We start from the raw sequence: 25,254 nt of genomic DNA, 5'->3' as shown, positions 1-25,254 counted from the left end.
GCTCCATTTCCTAGCAGATATAACAGGTTCAGGATGCAAGAGGTGAAAAGAAAGGACCCTCTCATCTTGCACCCACAGTTAAGTCTTAAAAAATGGAAACTGTTACAAAGCCAGACTAACTGATGAGCTCAAACAGGCAATTTTGTTTTGCAGACTCTCGAAGGATACACTGAATAGGAGGCTCACCTCAGCTACACACACTCTTGTGAGCTGTTTCTTAAGTTGTTTCACCTTCTTGAGAGCTTTCTTGGTATTGAACACAGGAACACTCATCGTTGGCGTTTTAATATTTGCACTGGCTACCATCAATATTTCCCGCAACCTTTAAATAAAGAATGATCTTTCAAATTAAGCAATAAAAGCACTATGCAATCAAATAAATACCTAGTTCATTTAATCAGGCAGCAAGCAGCAACTGCCAGTTCCACCGAAGCCATGCGCATCACGAGCTGTGGTTACCATTGCACTGCTCCTTTTCACTTTTCTGGTTCCTCATCAGGCAGAGCACAACAGTACCTCTACTGCCTCAATTAGATTATCACCCCAACTATTGGAAGAGACTAGAGATGATCATAAGTTGTTCCAAGAACAGAACTAATGAAGCCTGTTTCCTGCAGATACATAAGGTATGTTCCTCACACCTTCTCCCCCTCCCCTGCTTCTCTGAAGGAACACAACCATCTCCCGCCTAAGGCATCACACACCTACGCACACGGCCAGCGTCAGCACCCATGCTATTCAGAACAAGCGGATGACTGGCTGGTAAACACGTGTGCGCTGATAAAGTCACTGTCACCACACAGAAGAGCCAGGGGAAACCTGGACTCTTTCTACATAAGTGATAATAATACTAAACCTGCAAGATTTCATAGTTGCAGTGAAATTTTGTGTGTTGAAGAAATAGGTTTAAAAGTTAGTAGGCGAAGAAGAGGTTGGCAGAGGGCAAACTCGCAAAGCACCATGTCTTTAGGCTTATACTGTACTGAATAAAATACAGAAACAAATAAGCCATTTGCTATACATCAGGTAAGAGTAAGGGGCCTTCACAGATACTTTGTATCTGGAAAATGAACCAAAACAACTGTAAAATTGTAAAACGTTAAATAGTTCTGAACAGGCACAATTTACAATTAAACTGAAGGATCATTTGCCCTGAAGATTACACATATACCTGACAGTGAGATTAAGCACTATTACTAAGTGCCAAAAATGGCAAAGGAGCCATTGAGAACACAATTTTCTCACCTTGGAATACCCAAGGTGACATTCATTTCACCTCTGCCAGCAAAGTGAAAGGTGTTCAGAGTCATCTGTGTGGAAGGTTCCCCAATACTCTGAGCTGCAAGAAGACCCACAGCTTCTCCTGGGTCACAAAGAGATCGCTGCCACTTCAAGTACAACAAATCCTTTAATCTGAAGACAGGAAATAAGAGGTTTAGCTCAATGTAGTACAAAATAAAGAACTCTGAAGACACTGCAACATTGCTCAGTTCAATAAAGTTACCTCTTTCAGCCAATTTCTCCTGGTAGCTTATGGATAAATACAGTCCAGAAACTGTAAAACTGTCTATTCTAATCTGGTCTGACAAACACAGCCCATTAACACAGAATTGGGGCCCTGGCCAAACCATATTTTAGTTCTGCTGCTAATTCGCCGGATGTCAAAAGAGAGTCTATTTACTCTCACTTGCTCATCTTAACTGCCTCGCTAACTCCAAGGTGTGGCAAGAGCATATATTGATTTTTAACTGTTACTGTAAAGTATTATTTTTTATGTAGGGGGACAGCAACACGCTGCTGTCATTCCATAAAGCCTTAGCGAAAGCCCTTAGCAGCACAGAAAATTCAAGTTTGGAAGAAACAGATAACCAGGGCCTCTCCAGTGCATACTAAGCACGCTTGGCTTTCAGGAATCGTTCTGAAACCCACTACTTCGTTTCACAAAGGTCACAACAAAAACAAGAGTTGATAAAGACTTTTAATCTTTAGCAAATTCAATCCAAAACTAGGGCTGTTTTTTTTCAGCTCAGTGCAAAGAAGTAAAGACACACAAGTTATTACCTGTCAGAAGAAAGTGCTGAGTGCATATAACTTCGTCTGCTCTCAGATTCCCATTTGTTGATATAATCTATGACTCCATTTTCAAATGTTTCTGAAACAGACGCAAAGTATGTATCTGGACGCCAGACACCAAGGCTTGGGTCAGGACACTTATTTGTCTTCTTCAGATACTTTCTTCGTTTCTTCTCATCTAGTTCATACCACATCTTCAATAACTGAAAATAAGAGGAGATTTTTAAGCCGACTGGTTTATCCACAGTAAGACCAAAATGAAATAACACTGCTTCCACTAGCAATCAAGCAATAGCGAAGGAGACAAAGATCACCTGCATATAACTTCAGGGTGTACGTAACACATAGCGAACAACTCAGCTACACATATGGCATTCTCCATTTTCTGATACTTACACTTTTGATCCCAAATGATTTCAAGATTCTTTACAAGCTTGAAATAGTCAGTTATCTATATATAGTAACTACTCCAGAAACCAGTGAAATACAGCCCTCTAAGAATACTTTTAACTTGGGAGTGAACCCCCTTGACATACTTGAATCTTTACTTCTAGCTGACTGCCACCTCGCCCGTCCAAAGCTGGCATGACAAAGGAGCTTCTCCGATTTTCGGCTGTGGACATTCAAGCACAATAGTCCAGCAGAGATCTTGAACGTAGCTTGCTAATTCGTTTTACTTCTATTCTTCAGTTCGCTAGTCTTTCAAGCAACATTTCAAATGTTGCATTTAATAGAGGAAGAAGTTAATACCAACTTAAAAAAAAAAAATCAATACAGAAAACGAGCTAAATGTATCTTCTACATGCCTTGCTGTTTTATGAAGGAGGAACTGGCTTGTGACATGGAAGTCTGTCCACTGAGCTTTATAATATATTTAGACAGAGATAAACATGTATCTGTATCTACCTAATCTACTAAAAGAAAAAATAAAAAAACAGTGAATGAATCCTCAGGCCAAATTGTTTTCAGTGTTATCAAAAGTGCCAATAGCAACACAAATTCAGCGTCACTGATAAATGAACCAGTGATTACGTATAACATTTGCATACAAGCTAACAGAGTTATATATCTCAACACCTTCAACTTGGGAGTTTCATGCTAACTGTCCACGTTCTACCTGGGTAAATTCCTTGTGAAAGCAAGGGTGTGAAGCAGCACCTGTTTGCATTTGTATCCATATGTACAATCTTCGTTAGAAGCCATAACATATAGATTACTGCCCCAATGTACAAGAGGCTTAAGCAAGAGTACTTCTTTGAAACAGTAGGCAGGGCTGGCTCAGCCCTCTGATCTTCGTATTTAGACAGGCTCTCATCCAGCTAGCAGATATCTGTCCATCCAAGAGAGATCTACTCTGTGTACATGAAAAAACAACCCACCATCAAAAAAACCAACCAAAAACAAATTCCCCAAAACCACCCACAAACATGGGCTGTTTTCTAAAACCAGTTTTACCTCAGAGTTTTTGGCCTCTGCCCTAGCACAAGGGCCCACAGGCTTTAAGAAATGAACCTCAGCTTCACCACGCACACAGCTGACATACGATTCCTTCAAAAGGTAACTTGTGTAAGACTGTGAAACACTTTGGGATACTTGGTCCAGGTGGCCAAGAAGGCCAATGGCATCCTGGCCTCTATCAGAACTAGTGTGGCCAGCAGGAGCAGGGAGGTGATCGTGCCCCTGTACTCGGCACTGGTGAGGCCGCACCTCGAATCCTGTGTTCAGTTTTGGGCCCCTCACTACAAGAAGGACATGGAGGTGCTGGAGCGTGTCCAGAGAAGGGCAGCGACGCTGGTGAAGGGCCTGGAGCACAAGTCTGATGAGGAGCGGCTGAGGGAACTGGGGTTGTTTAGGCTGGAGAAAAGGAGGCTGAGGGGAGACCTCATCGCGCTCTACAACTACGTGAAAGGAGGTTGTGGTGAGGTGGGGGTTGGTCTCTTCTCCCAAGTAACAGGCGATAGGATAAGAGGAAATGGCCTCAAGTTGTGCCAGGGGAAGTTTAGATTGGATATTAGGAGAAATTTCTTCACCAAATAGGTTGTCAAGCACTGGAACAGGCCGGCCAGGGAAGTGGTTGAGTCACCATCCCTGGAGGTATTTAAAAGACGTGTAGATGTGGCACTTAGGGACATGATTTAGTGGTAGACTTGGCAGTGTTAAGTTAACGGTTGGACTCGATGACCTTAAAGGTCTTTTCCAACCTAAATTATTTTATGATTCTATAAAAAGCCATAAAAAAACCCAAAAAACCAAAAAAACAACAAACCACTGAATTCTGCAACTTTTTTTACAGGGCTCGGTCAATTCAACTGCTTCTGTGTTACCTGCAAAGTAGCAGGATCTCTTCCATTTTTGATTTCTCCTCCTGGAATCTGTGCTTTTACACTTGCCATTTTCTTTTGGGAAAACATCAGAAAACCTCCTTCTCTTCGCACAGAGTTTTGATGCCTGGCTCGCCACTTTTTGATGGCTTTGAACTGCTGGTTAGCTTGGTGAGACTCCATCCTTGCTAAAGCTTCATCCAGATGGTTTGTCTTCTGGATTACCTATGAGAAAGTTATCCGTATGATTATTCTTCTCTCTATGCTCTCTGTAGCAGAAATGGCAAAGCAAACTGAAAAGGTCATCAGCTGCCACTCAAAACATTCAGCTGCTGTAAAACAATTTTAAAAATCGGTTTTCAACCCAACTGAGACAAAACTCCTTCTTTCTTTATATGACCATTGCCATTCTTTAATAACCAGTGATGATACTGGTAAAAGGAATTTAATCAAACTTGACAGACTGAACAGTAAAGTCATCTATGTTGAATCCAACTGCAGAGTTAGGATAGATAAAAACACGGAGAGCGCTTGGTGCTCTGTTGAAATTGAAACTGCTTAAATCATGCCACAGACTTAAGATTCACTTCCATATTTTGAAAACAATGGCAAATAAAAGTGTAGGTTAGTCTGAGAGTGACTGAGAGAAACAACTATGCCACTGGATCCCTAACAGATATGCCAGATGTTAACTGTGCATTTCAGTCTTCCCCTTTACCCCATATAAATACTTAAGATTCAGGTGTTCTACCTCATAGTTTTCTGCAATGAAAGGAAACTGCTCAGGTTGCAAGAACTGAGTTTTAGGGATATCAAGCCCATCTTCTCCATACAGAAACTGCACCACACTGCCGTCACTATCTCGTACAGTCAGGTCATACTGAACTACCAGTCCTTCCAAATGTTTTATGATACACCTGTTCCAAAGGAAAAAAAAAAAAGCCAACGCTGTTAAGAGGCTACAAAGCAACAAGGATGATATAACTCTAAAGTGAAAAATACTGTTTTCATTCATGTCTTAAGTGCACTTAAGGGCTGATCAGGAATTCTGGAAACCAAAAATCATGCAGACGTGACACACAGGTGAAATGTGTAATGATACTGCAAAGTTTTCTGCATGCTGCTCCCTCCAGTTTCCTTGGACTGAAGTGACTTAAAATGAAATTACTCTCTATTTCTGCTGTCACTCTTAAACAGCTGTCTGAAAGAAGGGGGCATCCCTTTTTTAGAACCCCTCACCCCACTCTGAAACAATTAAAAAATTCCATCTTCTTCTATATACTGGAGGTGTTGCTCGAATGAAGACGAGGCTCACACAATGTGGCCAAGAAAAACTAGAGTTGCCTGGAATTTGTACATCTTTACTTGTACCAGGAAAAAGATTTCTCCAGAAGGAAAAGTTGCTGTTGCTATGTGCCAGAGACAAGTTGAAGATGATAAAGTTCCACTTGATCTAGTCCTCTAGAAACTTAGCCATAAAACAAACATTCAACGCTCAGACAGTAAACATTTTTCTAAAAAGCATGTACACTGAAGTTAATCTAAGCAATACAGGTGCTTCTTCCAGTCTACACTACTGTACAAAAACAAACAAACAAACAAAAAACCTCCAAACCAAACAAACAGAAAAAGGGACCTTTTAAAGGCTTAAATTCTAAAACAACCCTCTTACCTTTGTAGGTACCCAGAACGGCTGGTTTTGACAGCTGTATCCACGAGACCTTCCCTGCCAGCCATGCAGTGAAAGAAGAATTCCTAAACATAAGCACAATCCCATCAGCATTCTGCTGAGAAGTACACTGAGACTGGCAATTTATGACCTTTCTCAAAAGCTACGTATGAAAGTATGTGAACAAAGTTGATTTATCTATAATTGCAAACACTCTCTATTAAAATACCAAGATCTAAAAAAGCTTCAGTACAAGCACAAGCAGTATTCAACTTACAGAAGGTTTGATCCCGGTGAGAAATCTGCCAGTCACAAATCCTCCTGAGCTAGGGGAAAAATCATAAGGCTGGAAACATGGCAGTGATTTGCCAGATGCCATCAGTGGGGGTCTTCGACCTTCCAACTCAATCTGGCCCAGCAAACAAGAAATCTAAATGTGGACAGGAAAAAAGGAAATATCACTTTTCCATCCAATTTTTTTTCCTCATGTAAGTCCAACCATTTTTCTTGAAAAACATAGAAAAAAAATTAAAACGTTCACTAAATATTCTTTAATTAAAAGTTGACAAGTTCATTAAATGTTCTTGCTACTGACGGGCAGAAGAGAATTATAGAATCATTAAGGTTGGAAAAGACCTCTAAGACTAAGTCCAACTGTCAACACCACCATGCCCACTACACCATGTCCCTAAGCGCCTCATCTACATGTCTTAAATACTTCCAGGGATGGTGATGCCCACTTCCCTGGGCAGCCTGTTCCAATGTTTAACCAATCTTTCAGTAAAGAAATTTTTCCTAATGTCCAGTCTAAACCTCCCTTGGCGCAACTTGAGGCCATTTCCTCTCATCCTATCGCTTGTTACTTGGCAGAAGAGACCAACCCCCACCTCGCTACAACCTCCCTTCAGGTAGTTGTAGGGCGCGATGAGGTCTCCCCTCAGCCTCCTCTTCTCCAGACTAAACAACCCCAGGTCCCTCAGCCGCTCCTCATAAGACTTGTGCTCCAGGCCCTTCACCAGCGTCGCTGCCCTTCTCTGGACACGCTCCAGCACCTCCATGTCCTTCTTGTAGTGAGGGGCCCAGAACTGAACACAGGATTCGAGGTGCGGCCTCACCAGTGCCGAGTACAGGGGCATGTAGATCTCATCTGGTCTTTTGAAGTCACTGGAGCCCCCTGACTCATTCTCAACATTTCCATTCTTATTCTGTACATTTATTTTAATACAAATAGATGTGAAACTAAAAGATTATAAGTATTTTTTAGGTCCCTACATTACCCTCACCATCTCTCAATAGTGCACTAAAAACAGAACAAAAACCCCCTCTCTCTTGAGCTTTGATCATTCTCTCCCAGCAGAGACAGAATTTTAAATGGGCTTTTTATAGAGTGTGTTTCTTGCTTGGTGTTTGTGTTGCAGCAGGCAAAATGAAAAAGCACACTTGCCATTTGTACCAAAATCAAAGTAAGATTTCCTATTCAGTAGTGGAAGAAGGAAACAGAGGCGTCAGTCTCCAACAGAGGCCAGGAAAAGTTCTTTCTCCTACAGTAGGTTGGTTTGTACAATCTGCAGCATTCCTTCGAACAAGAAGGTCTGCTGTTTCTATAAATGCTATTGTACTAAGAACTGATTCAAAAATAGAAGGTTATAATAAACATTGACTCTCCTCCATCACTCACTGAGGTTCTTATTACATTCTTCTAAAATTTTCTAGGCCAAAGACCTCCACTCCCGAAGCCCAGAATAAAAATCTTGCTTTGGTATCAGATATCCGCACAAGAGCTTCTCAACAGCTTACATTCTAGGACAACCAACACATGTAGCTGCCAAGTATTCCAGCTGTCATTACCTGCATTGTATTTACAGTGGATCCTTTGGCTCCTGACTGTACCATCAACTGCAAATTGTTCTCTGGAAAGCTCCTGTGGAGACCAAGGGGCATACAAACCTAAAGAGTCGTGATGGGGTGAAGGGAACAAAACCAAATTGTTATTAATAAACCAAAGCAATTCCCGTTGAAGGCTTTAAAAAAGTGAAAGCATGACTAACCACGAACATTCCTATTTATAATTTTAAAAGCATCTTGAATATTAAGCCACCTTCTCATTCAGGGAGGACAAGGTTGAGGTGCACTGGCAAGGCAGTATGTGAAGCCTCATGCTGGGGACAGATGGAAAGCTTCAGCCTCCAGAACAGTCAGGCAGCCCTCAGGAACATTAAATTAACTTAATAAGAATGTCTCCAAACAAGATTAGTATACAGAGATGCCTCGATGCCAACCTTGTTAACTTCGTTGTTGTAATTGTTTACTTCCTCCTTGAATTTCAGATCAACCATGTTAAAATCCCTCTGGTCTTTGCAGAGATGGGCATCCTGCCATTTCCCTTGGACCTCCTCACATGATGCAGTTTCTGGCAAATTAAGAGCAGCTCTAACAGCCTGAAAGTAAAACATGGGGGTTTTTAGGTGCTAAGCAGGCATGATTAGATAGGGCAGGATTTCAAATTTTTTTAACTGGGGGGAGGGGGCCAGAATTCTGCAAGACAGACTTACTTCAATACCATGCTGGCTTGACTTTTCAATGATTTTTTGTCTTTTGTGGTCTGCTTCAGGTTTAACCAAAATATCTTCAATCCCTGTTAAAGAAGAGAGACAGAGCACATAATGATCTAAACTGAAAAAGAATTGAGGAAGGATCTACATTTGGTGTCAGGGATTTTGAGAGCAAAGAGCTGGGAAAGAAAGTCACAATAAAAGATTACAATTAACTGTTAAAATCAGGCTAACTACAGTTTGACAAAAAAAAAAAATTGAGTGCCTTTTTGAGGGAGAAGGCATAGGCTGTCAACAAAACATGCAACATCAGCTAAGCTAAGCATTAAGGGTGCAAAATCAGCTCCCTAACTTAAGAATTCTTAACTTCAACAGTGTCTATAAAAATCTTAATTGGTGCACTTGCATACAAACAAACATGTTACAGGCCAGCCACATCAAACTTTTTTCTCTTCCATCCACTTCCAAATTCCTATTAGCTGACCTTTGGAGCATCTGTCATTTCCTAGTTTTAAAAAGGTAAACTAAAGACACAGACCCTTGTGATGACAGGAGAACAACAATTTAGAACAAATCAAAGGTTGGAAACCAAACTCCTTCCTGTAGGCTATTTGTAAGAAGTCCTACAAAAGTCACTAAAATGGCTGGAGCATGTGATGGATGAGGAGAGGCTGAAAGATGTGTTTGTTTGTCCTTTAGAGATACAAAGAAACAAAATTTTCTTCAAAAGGAAAAATATTTTGACAACGTATATGATCAAATGCTGGCACAGGGACTCAGAGAGGTGGTACAATCACCTCTTGTGATTCACAACTTGAATTCACAACTTGACCAGACCACAGCCCTGTGCAAGCTCATCTGGCAGGACTTGCTTTGAGCAGGGAGCTGCATTAGATCACCTCCAGAGGTTCCTCCCAGGCTACACGTACAGCAGCTCTAGGGGGACAAGTGGGACATTTTACTAGTGAGTTACACACACATTTACACACACACAAAGGAGCCTGTGGCCCAACACATGTCCCTCTATCCTCACTCGTTCTGTCCAGCCCCTGCTCTCCTTTTCCCATTACAACCTTGCCTCTACTACTTATTCATTTAATCCCAAAGTCTCATTTTGCTCAGTACCGAATCATCCCATCTTCATCAAATCCCAGACTCCTGCTCCAGTCCCACTTCTCTTTTTCTGATGTTTTAACTATCTAGTGATCCCAGGCTCATTATCTTTGCCTACCCAGTTTTTGCACCCTGGCTCTCAAGACATATTTTCTGTGTCTTACAGCCAATTAATCACCTTCCTCACTTCAAAAGATCTCCCTTGGCTCACAGCGTCTGTTGGTTCCTCACTACTGCTGTCTATCAGTTGACTGTGTCTATGTAACTCTTAAGTGATCATACTGTGCCTTCAGATAAAAGCCAATTTAAACCCTCCTGCTGCTATATACTTTAGTATAAAAACATCTTGTAAAGCTCTGCATGGTAATTTGAAATATTTCAACTATTGCAAGAAGAGGGAGTACTGTAAGGGTCAAATTTTTATTGCGTGCCAAGTGCATTTTTGTATGAGTTTGCAAAGCTGTAATGAAAGTCAAACATTTACCAAAAGATTTACAGTAGAATGAGATATGCAAGACTTGATTAACAACTCCTCAAAGTTCTTCCATCTCACTTTATCAGTTGTTCTGGTTTCTATGCAACAATTCTTTTTCAGAGAAGTAAAAATAACAAAGACTCACAGGAGGTTTTGATCTAAACAAAATTTCAACACAAGACATTTAGACTGTGTACACTTTGACTAGGCAGGACAGAAGAGAGAACTCGATGGACACACTCATACTTTCTTTTTATGCTTAGAAGGCCAGCTATGCACCAATCAGAACAAAAGAGACCAGAAAAAAGGCTGGCAAACAGCTATCCTGCTCAAGGACAGTCTTGCAAAATTTTATTTACAGAACTCTTAGCGTGTATTATGCCCAACAATGTCTGTTTTCTATCTCGAGAGAAGCTGCACTACAGCACTGGTGAATTAGTCCTTGTGTTACTCACCCATCGTAAATCCCCTGTACAGCTGCAAATAAGCAGTAAAGAGACGTCCTAGACACGTTAGCACTTTCCCACTGGTTTTACCCCCATAGATTTCATAGCAACAGTGGACCAGACCATAGGCAGAGCTGCCAAAGTGAGCTTTGTCCAAGACTCCACACAGTAATTCCCCATTTCTAATAATAACCTGAAAAATAAAAACACAGCTATTTAGGAAAACAGAAATTTTGATTTTACTATGATCTCTACAGGTTTTTCTGTGTAATCTCATGAAAACAGGTTTCAGTTTAAAAAGCCCTCATATTGGTGAAGTTAAATATGGTCAGATCATCTAAAGTTCCAAAATTTATAGCAGAAATAAAACTTCTAACACCATCTGTAATTTTCCACCTATAAAGTCAGACAATGAAGACACATGGTCTAACAAAAACAGATGGAATCTGTATCAGTCAGGATCAGAACAGTGTTTTTCCTGACCCCAGGCCTATCCTCTAATCACCACCTTCTGGCAGTAACTGCTGCCGAATATCTGTTTTTAACTTTGTCATCCGTCTGCTTCCCTTCCCATTCCTCTACAGTATACACAATTCTATTACAATACAGCCCAGAGTTGCTGCCCCAGCATACCTGAGATTCACACATTGAATCAAGATTTAGACACCTGTTTGCAGGTCCCTTTACCCAGGCTCTTCCACCGATCTTAGCTTTCCCAGTCAAATTCAGTGGGACGTGGTTTTCTGGAATGATGTTTATTAACAATGTAGAAACAACCTATAAAGAAGCAGGAAGAGTGGCAGGAACTATTTATTACCTATATTCCCTTCTCAACATAAAGAATTTGGCATGGAGGAGAAAAGCAACATCGTATACGTATTTTTTCCACTGACAGCAAAGCTTTAAAAGCTCAGAAATCTGAAGTTTACAAGACAGGAATATCCTCTTGCTACTCTAGCCTTTGAAAGATCAATGAGCTGAGACACATAATTATTCAGAAACATATGGCACAAAGATTTTTCCAATAACTAGATATGTACATATACACACATATATATATATATGGTTAAAAAAAAAAGTTGCCTGTTGGGTTTTACAGGAAAAACTGGCAGAGAATTTCCCCTACTCTGCTATGAGACATAATACTTGGATTGAATGTTAAACTGTCTTAAATAGTAGAAAACAGAGCATTCACTCGGGCTTCCCAGATATTACACCAAACTAATGATGATCTCAGCCAAAAAGTCAAATATCAGAATATTTACCTACAACCTTTAAGTTCAGAGATTTAAAAGCACTGACTGGCATAACCTAGTTTACTATGATCAACAAATTCCTTCTCTGCCCCCATGCCTGCAAAATGCAGCACACTTATATCTGTAACACTGTTCAGAGCAGCAAGTAAAAGTACTATTCTAATACTGCCATTTTAAATGAAAGACGACTCTCATAGCTCCAATAACACACACCAAGATCTACGTGGTGTTGATTAGATGATGGGATCTGGCTTTTCAGCAAACCTCAGCAGCACTGGTTTTAACATTAGTATTCTGTTTACTTTGGAACCACCAGCATTCTTTAACCCAATAAATTATAAACTACCTGCTTTCCTGTCCATAGTCGCTGTGGTTTCATAATGGCAGGAGGAAAGATTTTAATTCTGCCTTTTTTGTCTGTTAGTCCTCGGTAAACAAGCTCCATATATTGCTCTCTGGTGAAAAAGCAGCCCCGGATTGTCATGCTGACTCCAGAAACCATGTGATCCTGGATCAAGCCAGGAAGTGGCTTCCCATCCTAAAGAGAGAACAAGAAAAAGGGTTGGGGGGATAAGAAGTCATGTGCTAGCAGCTCCCAAAATTATTCCAGCTGGATAAAAGTACTAAAGTCATTTGTAAAGAACTCGTCATCACAGCACAGCTCTCTACTACATCTCTTCTGGGGACTGACATTGAAAGGGACGAGACTGTGGAAGTGCTGGGCCTTCTTTAGATAAAGAGAACCACAAGTGGAGACAGAACAGAAACCAGGAATAAATTGCAAAAATAAATTTAAAAAACCAAACAAACAAAACCAAATCTCATTTATCATTAGACATAACAAAACAAAAAAACAAACAAAATCAAACGAAGTTATTTCACGTAGGAATACATTTACCTGACAGTTTTACTTACCTTTGGAACCAGATACTGTTCATCAGTAAAGGCTAAGGTGTAGGCTTCTGCTCTACCCAGCTCGCTCTGTGGAAAATGGGCATTCATTTCATCACCGTCAAAATCAGCATTGTAAGCTTTGCAGTTGGCATAGTGAAGCCTCAGCACTTTTTCTCCAGGCAGGATTCGGGCCCGGTGAGCTTGGATGGAGGGTCTATGAAGAGTGGGCTGACGGTTCAGTAAAAGGACATCTCCATTTTTAATATGTCGACATACCTGTAAGAGAATTTTGGTTGCTGCCTACAAGGCATTTCCATGCATGCCTCTGAAAAGACTGCATGTTAAAATATACACCCATCCAAACCACTTTTCTTTCTAGTATTAACGTTCTGCGCAAAACTTTGTAAGAGAATGAAGACTACTTGTCCCTGAACGCCCTCTGCTCTCCACCAAACCACACTCCAAAGCCGCATATCTTCCATTAACTCCCACAAACCACAGTGATCAAACTAAGTTAACAGCACACAAGCCACGCTCTACCAATCTCTCCTCTCCCTTGGCAATATAGGGATCAAAGACTGAAAAAGAAATAAAATTATTTTCTCATTTACAAAGGACATAAACTATTACCCAAAACCCACTGGTAATTGATAATACCTGTCACCATATACGCAGCACTGGACATCCTAGAATAAGGCAATAATATGACCCAGTAGCTGAAGCAGAGTCTCTCAAGAGAGTCTCATTTTAATTTCTCTGTCAGTAACACCCATATATCCATTTAAGTGATTATCAACAGGAGTATGATAAGCTGTTTGTACAGTCTAAATACTGTACGTTTACCTCTGCGACAGGTTCTGAGAGAACTGACATCACAGAAATACTCAGTCTTAAATATTAAATCTCTACCACATCTCTACTAGAGACAAGGGTATACGTAACAGACATTGTGAAAAGACTATTCATCACCAAAACTTTTGCCCTAGCAGCTAAATAATAAGTTCTCAACTCTTGCAAGGGACGGAGATAGAGTTATTAAGAAGTTTCAAAGGTTCATTAAGCTGTAGCATAGAGAACTCAAACCCTCCAGCAGCTCTGAAGAAACAACTGATATAAGCACTAAGCATTTCACAAATGTTAATGTCTGTACAACTAGGTGGATATCAGTGTGGTTGTTTCTTGCTTTGTCATCTGTAAAACGAGATAGGGATGGGAAGATGGATCCCAGGTTACAGCAGTCAGGACTAAAACAAAGACCACTCCTCCCCTGGTGGTGCCACTACCAGCCCAGCTGACACAGAACGGAGGACTCTACCTCGTACATACTACGGGCACCCCACTCCCAGAAGACGTGTCACCTCAACGGCTTGTGTTGTACCTACTCTACAAGTATACTGAATTTCAGCCTTCAGGACTACCACCAAAAAACTGCTCTAAATACAGAACCTATTTAATATTTCAACAGGAGAGGAAAAAAAAGATAGGATTTCCTGAGGACATGGAGGCAGGGGGACATAAAAGCATAAAATGAAAGCAATATTTTATCTTCAAGACTTCCCAAGAATAGTCAGCTGCAAAAGAAAGACTACTCCACATCTTGGCAAGATGAATGCCACACGCTGCATATTAAGAGAAGAGTAAAATACAGGGGGAAAAAATAGTTTTTAGAATTTGAAAAAGTATCAAGCTTTTCCTCCCACACCCCCCGCAATGTTTTCTCAGCCACCTACTAAAAGACAAGATAACCCTGCCCTGGAAGTCTTTGTGAGCAGGCCCACTGGAATCACTAGCAAGGACAGCAGTATTATTATTTTAAAAAAACCACCACAGGTGTAGGAGGGCTCCGACAAGCCCTTTGTCATACTCACAATCTTCAGTCCTGACTGGGGTGCACCTGAAGAAGGAGTGAGGAGCTGCTTAGCTATGGCTTCCCTCTGGGTCAGACTGCTTGCGCTCAACACTGTTCGAGATCCATCTTCGTTAATGACCATGGAGGCCCCAGGGTGAACCTTTGGGCCGTTTATGACAGCCTGCCGCAGCTCTTTGACATTCCAGGGAGTGACTGGCTGAGGGTAAGTCAGTTTGGTAGCAAATACCTAGACAGGAGGGAAAAGAGGGAGAGAAATAACCACCTGTTCAACTTTGGCTTAAAACACTACTAAGTCACTGAGAAAACAGTGTCAAATGTTAACTCATACAATGTAAAGATAAATTACTTTAAGCTCTTAGATGCATCTCCTCCTCATTCTACTGTCATGCCAAATAAATACATGTCTCTCAAAATCCTCTACCCTAAGAATAGAAATTATATCCTTTTTACGATTTTCTACTGCCATAGAAAAGGAAAACTCAATTAGCAATTAAAAAAAAAGAAAGCATGATTTTAGATTCTGCAAACAAACCGACAAATACAGAGAAAAAGCCTGTTATCATCAGGTCCACTATTTGCAGATAGGCAAGCAGAAAAGACGATATAATGAAAAGCTCGAATTCAGGCTTGGTGTCATCTCTGTGCGGGTAAAAATCATTACGGATGAATGAAGTTGGTGAGGTTATTACGGCCTTTTCTTACAGGCTGCCACAGCTGTTACAAGATACACTGTACAAAGACCACAGGAGAAACAGGATCTACTTATGAAGTTTGCACCAATTCATAATCCCAGGAAGCAAGTACAGCTTTTTCTTTTTTTTAATCCTCTTTCCCAGATGCGGTGTTCAGTATAACTGTAAGAATTTCCTGCTCTTCAATGCTCCTCCTTTATTAAGACACAGTGGTAACATACAGCTATGACACACTGGGGAGGAAAGAGTCCAGAGGAGTCAGAAAATATCTACATTTTAAACTGCTTGCTATGTAGCTGAGTTACAGTGTAGTTCAGCCCCCAGCTGCACCAAGAAGAAACACTCCTTTATTTATTCTTACCATAGGAATGCCAATCTCATTGGTACCAATGTACATATCGGGGCAAATGACTGATCGAGCAGCAAAATCCACACGCTTGCCCATCATGTGCTTGCGGAACAGTCCTTCCTTTTTCTCTAATAGCTTTGAAAACAGAAGTTAAGTTAATGATTAAACATGAAAGCATGCAACATCAGACAGATTCTCCAGATACTACAGAGATAAGTATCGTGAAAATGCCTACCTACTAACTACAAATATTTAACTTCTTTCTTATTCCATCAACTTCTCTTGTTTTAACTGCCTGTGACACGCAAAGTCCGGAGTCTCTAAGGTTCTGTCTGCTACCCACCTGACGAATACCAGGGTATTTTTCTGTCATTAGTTTGTCCATGTCACTATCAAATACAATGTTGACATGGCTCTGAAGACGAATCCAAGCGTTGTACAGCTTATCTGCAATGGTCTGTCCTGGAATCATTGTCAGGACAGAATGGTCCAGAGGTTCATTATTCTCTCCTGTCTCCTACAGAAACAGAAATTAGAAACTTGCACTTAACAAAAAATACCTTCTGTTAACTAGGCTGAAATTATAGCATTAAATAGCAAATGAAACATTGGCCACTATTTTGCACCTCATTAAAGATACTACTTTTTTTTAAAAAAAAGCATTAACAATGTAAATGTAACTTTCAAGTCATTACAACTAAGTGCCTCAGACAGGTCTGCTGTCAAGCTTTAGAAACTGACTTGGATGGGAGGTCTCCAAACACCACAGCTACATATACCAATGGGATTTTAAAAGATGATTGCTAACCAATCATCTCCTGGTAAGTGACAGTCCTCTTTCCAAACTAGATGTTACTGGTTAGTCAGTCTGTGCTACGAATCACTGTGCTACCAGAAAGTCCTATTCTTAGATGAAAATAATGTAAATCCAAGAGCTATTATCACCTACATCACTTTGTTTTCAGTCTGAAGGTCAGTATACCAGTCACATCCGAAACGCATTAACCTTGTGTCACGTCAAATGTTTTAAGAACGTATCTCCACCTAGTGGCTAAATTCTGAGCAACTAAAAATGTTTTCAAAATGTATTACACTTAAGATATAAACCAAGTTCAGCCGAAGCTAAGTCCAGTATCAAAGAACCCTCAATAATACAATTCATGAACAAATATGAAAAGAGGCATAGTGACATACATTATTATTTACCACTATATGACCATGTGAACGAGTCGGTAGTAAACAAGCACTGTTACTAATTAATGTTATTTGTGAGTTTTTTGCATCTATTTAGACATCAATGGTCAAAAATAACCACAATCACAAGTGGCTCTACTAGGCTTAGAAGACAAAGTGGCTTTTTTCCTCTATCATTTTTCATTTGATGAAATGCTGGAAAAGTTTTATTGTGAACTGTTTGTGCTGTACATATTTCATTCTCCAATAACAGGAGCCTGTTATGTCTCACATACAGTAATCTAATACAAAAACCATGACTAAAGGAGTCTGCGTAAAATGTTTTTCCCTTTGCAGCAGGCGGACGAGTGGAAAGAGGCATGAGCAAAAAAAAGAACACCTCCAACATCTCCAATGGCACATACTGCAACAGCCCACACAAAATCTGTTATTAGAACAGCTCAAACAGGAGCCCACCTGAACTTGACCCACATACCCAAAAAGCGAAGAATAAGATAACCAGCAAATCTTACTGTTTGGATTTCTTCTTCTGCAATTTTTATTGGCTGACATTGTTCTTTTGCCATGAAAACCAAGAGCTTCCGTATCATTTTGGCATCTTTCATGACAGCCTGCAAGTTCACTGTCTGACCATTTGTAAACAGTCGGTCTCCAACACGATTTATGGGACGATACCTACAGCAGATCAAAAATACTTTAGAAGATTAAAGCCACCGAAAAGTAGCATGATAAACTTCAACCGTTCTAAGCTAAGTCTTCAATGCATGAAAAATAATCCCTATAAACTAACAGTGAGCATTTAAAAATTCATATATTATACTGGGACAGTAATAAAAGAGGAATAATTCCTTAACAAGAAATTCTACCAGTACTATACAGTTATCATAATCTATAATAATTTAAAATACTAATACTAAAATACATTTTTTTCATAATTAGTATTTCAGTCCTTTATAATAAAACTTACCATCAGTTACTCCTGTGATTTTTTTTTTCTTGAACATTCCACTGACACTTTAGCAGACCAGTGTCTGTACTATAGGTTTTTGCATCTTGATTGCTGCAAAAAGTATGCCCTAAACCCCATGATTTCTACAAAAGTTTTTTGGGAAATTTTACCTTGAAGGCGGAACCACAAGTAGATCTAAAAAGAACATGTCTGGACTGAATCCCAAACTCTCATGGGGATCGATCCCAGGGAAAAGGTAACGCAAAAAGAAACCTAAAAAGGTACAATAGGAAAGATAAACTCATTATCACTGCTATTGTTTGGGAAGCCAAACCCCCAGATGCATTTGGTCAATCAAGCCAAAAGCATCTGCTAAGTTAAATACTAGGGAGCTTGTTTAAAATAAAAACATTTACGCCTACTTTGGAAAGATTTGCCATTGTTCTTATTGGTCACATACATGATTTTTTAGAAACAACTCTGAACAGAAATATAGAGTATAGCAAAACAAAAAAGCAAAACAGCAGGAGGAAAGTTTCCAGCTACTAGCTGTGACTGATACATGAAACTGCTTTGGTTCTTCCTGGCAACTGCAGACAGATTCAGAGTACAGGGAACTCAAAAGAAGAGACCGCCAAATACATTCTCAGTCTTTAACCAATGTAACTGTGGGGAATATTAGATGCAGCACCATATGAACATTAAATTCTCTGTAAACAACAATCGTGATTTGTGGGCAGCCACAATTTGAGAATAGTTAATTAAACTATTCATTGAATCCAGCTCTCTGCATTCACTAGCTACCAGTCCTCTTGTCATAAAAATCTATCTTGAAGCCACGAGCCCTTAAGGCAAAAGGCAAAGATTTGACAAGGAGTTCATACGGCAACATTTGCAGACTTTCTCCACTAAATGATATAGAAAACAAAGTAATGTTGCTCTTAACAACCATTACCTTCATTCTTCCACAGAGCCAGGATGTATTCCTTGGCAGTCATCGGTGTCAGGTATCCTCTCTTCCCTAACTGGCTTTCATCAATAGCTGAAAAATAAAAAATAAAAATTAAAATAATAAAATAAGATATATATATATATATATATATATATATATAAAAAAAAAAAAAAATCGCAAGAGGTCAAAGGTTTTTTTGCTTACAATGATAAGTGCTTCCAGCTCAGAGAAGGGATTGAAATACATACGAAATACACTGGCTGACATCTACATTAAAATATCATTAGTGCATTTGCTTTGGGGATATGAAATTAACTGAAGTAAGAGCCTTCCCAGTATGGAAAAAACAAGCCATTTCTGTGACTATAACAATAAAAGTAACTGAAACAAAACTCAACTTTAACATCTAAAGTGTATGCTTTATTTGATTAATAGTGAGCTGGCCCCCTTCTTCAAAATATCTCGTCCACTGACCAAAACACAAATCAAGAGTCAACCTGCAGCTGGTGAACACAGCAGTGGGATTCAAGTACAACCAGCGAGATCAAGGTTCTCATGAAATACCCAAGTGGATGAGACAACAGCGACAATCAGCAATCCATCTATATTATAAGCTAGAGCCTGGGCTAGCTGTATTTCAGCGAGGAAGAAAAACACGTGGGTTTGCTACTGAAGAGAGGAAAGATCTTTTTTTTACAAAAAGTCAGAGATTTTAGGTCTCAATTTCCACTTCTCTTGCAGGCCAGCCCCTCATGTCCCTGGGAAGCCAGAGTACAGAGCTTGAGGAAAAACAATTCTCCCATGACCTCAGCTAGTTTCCTACTGTTCTTTTTGCTAAGCTCCAGAAATCCAGATTTTTCCACACTGAAATGTCAATCCCAATTCCTTCACATAGAAAACCTTTCCATCCCTTAAACACGAATGCATCAATGCCAAGGTTAAAAGTACCTCCTCCAAGATTCAATACAATGAGCAACCGTGACACGGGCTATGCAATGTGCTGTAATGAAAGAGGTGTTACAGCCTTGGTTTTTGAACACTGACAGGAGGAAGATAGTTCTTACCTGTACTTCAGCTGTGAATGTTAACAGAGACTGTGAGAATATGCCTGGTTTTGAAGCTTTCTGCGGTGAGGCAAGGTATTCCCATTCTGGCAACTCACCTGACCCTCCAGAACAACTATTTTCATCACTAGCATAATAAAACACACCCCCAAACTCTGGACAGTCCTAAAGGGGCTCAAATAAAAAGCCCAAAGCATTAGCCTACAATTTCATGGAGCAAAATCATAGTTGTCACTATTGCGATATCAAAACTTTCCTGCCTTTGATGAATGTATTATGGATAGGATGCTAAAGCAGAGATCCGACCTTTCCGCTTGAGAGCCCATCACTGACATCACGCTTCTCCAGGCACAACTCCAGAGATTTAACCTAGTATTTAAACCACAGACTAGCAAATGGAATAAGCTTTATTTATAAATCTTTTCTAAGGGTTAAATAACACACACAAATCCACTTCAATTTACCTAGCTGTGTAAAGGATCAAGGATACAAGAAGAAAAAAGTAAGTTTAAAGTGATTAAAACACTAGGATAATTAAGCTTGGAAAGTGTCACCTATTTCTTTTTCTATCTCCTTTAAGAGGAAATTCTTCCATACGAGGTAGGATTACCTAATTTTAATTCTGAAATAAGGTTGGTCTCATCTTCCTCCTAGTACATTTTTATCTAGACCCCCTAGTTTAAAAATCTAGGGGAAAGTCATCTATCCACCAGAAATGCAGTATCCCAAAACCACATTAGAGTTGACATAGACTATGCTTTTTGTACTTCTTTTCCTGACGTACAGACAGACACTCGAAGCTGCAAAAGCAAAGAAAGCTCGCAAGTAGAGAAATTTAATGGAGCCACGTACTCCCCTACCGCTGAGCTTACTGTTTTAATTAAATTTTTTATACATGAGTCACAAGCGCATAGTCACTGCTAGGAGTCTATGTACCTTAAATACAGGAAAATAAGTGCGAACATATTTGAATAGAAGACAAATATTTTACCTGCTGGCTCATCCAGGATGCCTTCCTCCCCTGACTTATGGTACACTGTAGAAGGATAGGTTACTGTCAGTTTGCTGTTATGCTCTTTTCGCACTAGTGATCTCCTTGATCTTAAAGGAAAAAAAAAAAAAAAACAGGAAAGGCAGATAAAAGTTAATACAAATACTCACAATATTTAACTTTACACCAGCTATTTACTTCCTTATGTAGTTAAACTTACTTGCAGTTCGGGCATTTCTTTGAACTCATATGCGCTTTCCAGAACTGTGCTATCAGTTTATTTCTACACTCACATACATTTTTTACCTGATAAAGGGGAAAAAAAAAAAAGACTTAAAAATAGTGAAAATAACAAAAATAAATTAAAACATTTGATATGAAAAACTTACTAAACACTACATAATTAATGTTAACTATCAACACGCACATTATTAGTATCAATGCACACATTGATGCACACAATACATACTTGTATTGATTTAATTCATGCCTTGATCTCTAGTGTTCTTCCATCATCTTTCCACATTTGCTGGAAACATACACCCCTCAATGCTCACCACCCTCCTTTTTAAATTTATTTAATAAATAGTCTTTATTTTTCAAGTCAGTACTAAATTTTAAAGCTTGTCTCTAATGATGATTTAAGAAAGCAGAAGATTGATAAAAATCACTTCTTTTGACTGCTCATCAATGTATGATTTCCAAAGTGCCCAAGGCTAGTTTTGAAACAAGTGATTAAGGAATTAAACTTGGCTTATAAACAAATCTGGTCTAAGATGTTAGACCTTTAAATACCTTCTTTACTAGTATCTTCCTTTAACTAACAATGTACATTAAAATGCATTTAAAAGGAAATGAGAATTCAATTACAATTACATAATTGTTTCTAAAAATTTCACTGTAAATAATTCTGCAAATTTACTGGATGCACGAGTTCTCAAAAATGTTCTGCAGTTCATACAGAGAGCATCATGCAGAGAGGCATCAACATCTGTAGGTAATGTTCTGACAGCAGTATCAGATTATTTTTATATCATATTTACACAATCAAACATTTCCCTTCATAAAGTGTATTTTCCAGAAACCTAATAGTTACTTTAACAGGAAAGATAATCTTTTTAAGCTTCATTTAAGACATTTCACGCAGAAAGCCCTCTAAATATAACACAATTCAGAAATCCGGGACAAAATCTAGAGTCTACATAGCCAAAGACAGACTTTCTTCTGCACATTACTATTTTAAAAGGACAAAACCTGAGATCCCAGGAGAAGCACTGACTGTACTTACATTTGAACACTGATCTCTTATTTGATGACTTTGTAATATTTCATGAACATGGTGATTTAACTCTTCTTCAATTTCTGAACCTGTTGCATCTGCACATTGCTCTAAAAACTAAAAGAAACAGAATAAAAGAAATTGGGATAGCTCTATAGTTACAGGACTATCAACTCAAAAAGGAATGGAGAAATACACGGTACTTGCCCTGTTCAGAATGACTTCAAGATCATGGACAGCATGAAGCAACCCTTTCTCCAGAACCTTCAGCTGACTTAGCAGCAAGTGAACCACAGCTCGAGTACATGTCAGCATGTGACAATTTAAACAAGAACCTCGAATTAGAAGGTATAATTTCTGGAAAGAAAAGGGGGGAAAAAGGTTATCCTGGTAGATTTACTGGTTTGCACAGTAAGCAAAATAGATAGATTTGTTTGAACTTAAATAAGTGCTAGTATAATTCAGAAATTAGATTAACCATTAAGTTTAATCATGAAGAATTGGACTGGGGAAAAAAAACATGTTTTTTTTAACCACCCAAACGCATATGCAAAGCATGATCTGCAAACTATCTGCAGGCCATCTACATAACAGACACAGGGGTCAAGAGGAAAAGCCTGTCATACCTACAGCAACTCCAGGACCAAGGCCGCTCTTACACAGCACTGTGATTACAGCTTCTAACAGCTTGTCCCATGGAGGACAATGTGGTATCCAAAACTCCACACCAGTAAAATGAAACGTTTCGGTCACAAGTACTGTCAGTGTCCCTCAAGATTCTTCATGCAACCACATTCTCCCGAAGCTTCGGGAAAATATCAGTGGTTTTTATTATTCAGCATAGCTCTGCACACAACTCACTCTAGCTGCACACAGCTCCAGAGGCCTGGAGGCTAGGAATTACTGCTGCATGATCTTATTCCCTGGTCAAATACAAATATTTTACTTCAAAGTTGGGACAAGACCAGAAGTGGGATGGACCTCATCTAACTGCAGTCATCTGAAAGTAAGGTTTTTAGACCCAATTAATAGCCTATGCAGGAGCCAGGTACTGTAAATGGGGAGATCAGCACCTCAGGAGGGAAATTCATCCCAGCTCACATTCCTGTTATGGACTAGGTCAATCTTCCTCTGCAAACAGCCCCACTCCTCAGACTCCAGAAAGAGCTAAAAAGTACAATCAGATTATGCATCTAACTTTCAGAAGATCAAAATAAGGCAAATCCTACCCTTACAGCCAGGAGTCCTTTTATATTTAAAAGATGACCCTTTGAAAAAACACCAACATGAAGCACTTAGGAGAAATGTGCAGTTTGACCATCACCAGTAGCTTTCAAAACAAGCTTATAACACCTGTACTGAAAGATACACCTGTACTGAAAGATGCACACCAAGTCAAACATCTGCTCTATGTTAGGTATCCCACATATCATGTAAATGCAACAGTTGTAAAGCTATGAGAAGCACACATGTCGGACTTCCAGATGCAAGAAATCCTCTTGACAGCCTTTTTTTTTTTTTTTAATTAAAAAGACTGATGGATTTCTATAGAGCATTTTTCAACTCTCCGCTGCCACCAAACTTACAATGCTATATTCTTCCATTTACTTGGCACACACGTTATGTCACTCAGCATATTACTGGATAGGTTGTTGGGTTCTATCCACAATGATCCAGTTTTCTAGAATAAATTACTCTGGAATAAGAGAACCTACTGGGCAGAATGTACAACACAGCTATTTGGAGCAAAACCAATCCCTGAATGTCCAGGAAGCACTTGGAGATCCTAGGATAAAAGCAGGTAGCTGTTCATGTAAGTTTGTAGTAGTCGTTTAAAGAAACAACTAATAATTTTTACTGTGCCATCTGTTTCATCAAGGCATGAGACCCTACAGTCCATCACACAGTTTAGTGATCAACATTCCCCCTCTCTTGTTCATCAATATTGAGTAAAATAATAGTTACAACAAAGCCTGTATTTTGCAAAAGTCTAAGGAGTCTATTTGTATTGAACTACCATGACACAACAAACTTTTTCTACTACATTTGCTGTTATTACACTTAAACTTAGAGAGAAAACAGATCTCGGCACCTTTACTATTTTCAAGGACTACAAACTGTATGACAGCTTGAGCACCATCACCCATTTCACCAGCAAGACAATAATTAAGCATACATACATCAAAAAACAGGGGGTTGTAGACAGTCAGAGGCAGTTCTATATGGCCAAAATGACCAGGGCAGTTGCTGAAGTTCTGCATGCAAGTTGCACACACTTCTTTGGAGTCTGGAGGTCCCAAAGCCAAGTCGTACAGTCCATTAATGGCTGGATTCCCCACATTATCCAAATACTGAGGATTTGTTATGGGTTTTACACTCAGTTTCCTGAAGTTGAAAGAAAAGAACAAAAATCAGTGGCAGCAAACAGCCACATGATATGCGCTTGAATGGTACAACTAGCATTGACGTTTAGCATCTATATGGGTTTTTTTTATTCATGAAAACATGTTTTTGAGGGTACTTTCTGCATGCAACGGGCATTTCTGCATCATTAACTTCATTGTCTGAATACAATCATTCATACCACAGTAAATATTTCTTTACATTTTCAGCCACGATATTAAGAAGTGAGGTAATCTTGCCTGTGTGTCCTCTCAAGCAGCAAGGGAGGTATAAAAACAACAAAAACACCTAGACGACAACAGCCTTACGTCCTTGACTATAGACAATGCTAACATCACACCAACACTAATGAAATGCTGACAGCTCTCCCAAACTCCAGGAGAGACGACTTGCTGGAAAAAGCTGAAAAAAACCCTCTGCAACAAAGATCTCAGCTCTGCAATACTTACGCTGGTGCTAAAATATCTGAACATTTTCCCCCTCGCCAACACTAGCAAGGTCTCTTCCGAGACGGACACTCAGGATCAGATCCCAGCCCAGGTTTCCAGGAGCAAGCCCACCAAGGAACAGGCCCAACCTTACCAGCACAGAGCTTTGCCAGGCTCTGGCAGGCCCTGCTGGCGCTGAGGTTCAGGCGGTGGGGGAAGCCAACACACCCCCTCAGGGGAGGCCCCCCAAGAGAGGGGTAGCCTTTGCCCTCATGCAGTGAGTT

The 25,254-nt window shown here is 39.7% G+C and overlaps 1 protein-coding gene across 1 annotated transcript in view; it reads right to left on the bottom strand.

Annotated features, from left to right (window-relative positions):
* POLR1A (RNA polymerase I subunit A) overlaps positions 1-25,254 on the bottom strand; it is a 36,409-nt gene that overhangs the window by 10,532 nt on the left and 623 nt on the right. Inside the window, exons 2-26 of the mRNA XM_075148471.1 lie at positions 24,320-24,524; positions 22,347-22,496; positions 22,149-22,256; positions 21,081-21,166; positions 20,861-20,970; positions 18,809-18,895; positions 18,024-18,126; positions 17,417-17,579; positions 16,054-16,227; positions 15,723-15,845; positions 14,668-14,895; positions 12,821-13,075; positions 12,252-12,443; positions 11,283-11,426; positions 10,659-10,842; positions 8,616-8,698; positions 8,343-8,501; positions 7,912-8,010; positions 6,341-6,493; positions 6,067-6,149; positions 5,146-5,311; positions 4,398-4,619; positions 2,062-2,276; positions 1,246-1,413; positions 187-322 (exon numbers count right to left, since the gene is read on the bottom strand). Of these exons, the coding sequence (XP_075004572.1) occupies positions 187-322; positions 1,246-1,413; positions 2,062-2,276; positions 4,398-4,619; positions 5,146-5,311; positions 6,067-6,149; positions 6,341-6,493; positions 7,912-8,010; positions 8,343-8,501; positions 8,616-8,698; positions 10,659-10,842; positions 11,283-11,426; positions 12,252-12,443; positions 12,821-13,075; positions 14,668-14,895; positions 15,723-15,845; positions 16,054-16,227; positions 17,417-17,579; positions 18,024-18,126; positions 18,809-18,895; positions 20,861-20,970; positions 21,081-21,166; positions 22,149-22,256; positions 22,347-22,496; positions 24,320-24,524 (3,796 nt within the window). The remainder of the gene's footprint in view (positions 1-186; positions 323-1,245; positions 1,414-2,061; positions 2,277-4,397; positions 4,620-5,145; positions 5,312-6,066; positions 6,150-6,340; positions 6,494-7,911; positions 8,011-8,342; positions 8,502-8,615; positions 8,699-10,658; positions 10,843-11,282; positions 11,427-12,251; positions 12,444-12,820; positions 13,076-14,667; positions 14,896-15,722; positions 15,846-16,053; positions 16,228-17,416; positions 17,580-18,023; positions 18,127-18,808; positions 18,896-20,860; positions 20,971-21,080; positions 21,167-22,148; positions 22,257-22,346; positions 22,497-24,319; positions 24,525-25,254) is intronic.

Source organism: Calonectris borealis, chromosome 4 (assembly GCF_964195595.1).
Source record: "Calonectris borealis chromosome 4, bCalBor7.hap1.2, whole genome shotgun sequence".
In the NCBI taxonomy this organism is placed as follows: Eukaryota; Metazoa; Chordata; class Aves; order Procellariiformes; family Procellariidae; genus Calonectris; species Calonectris borealis.
Note: the sequence above shows the minus strand (reverse complement) of the source record. Positions and strands in the feature narration are given on the sequence as shown.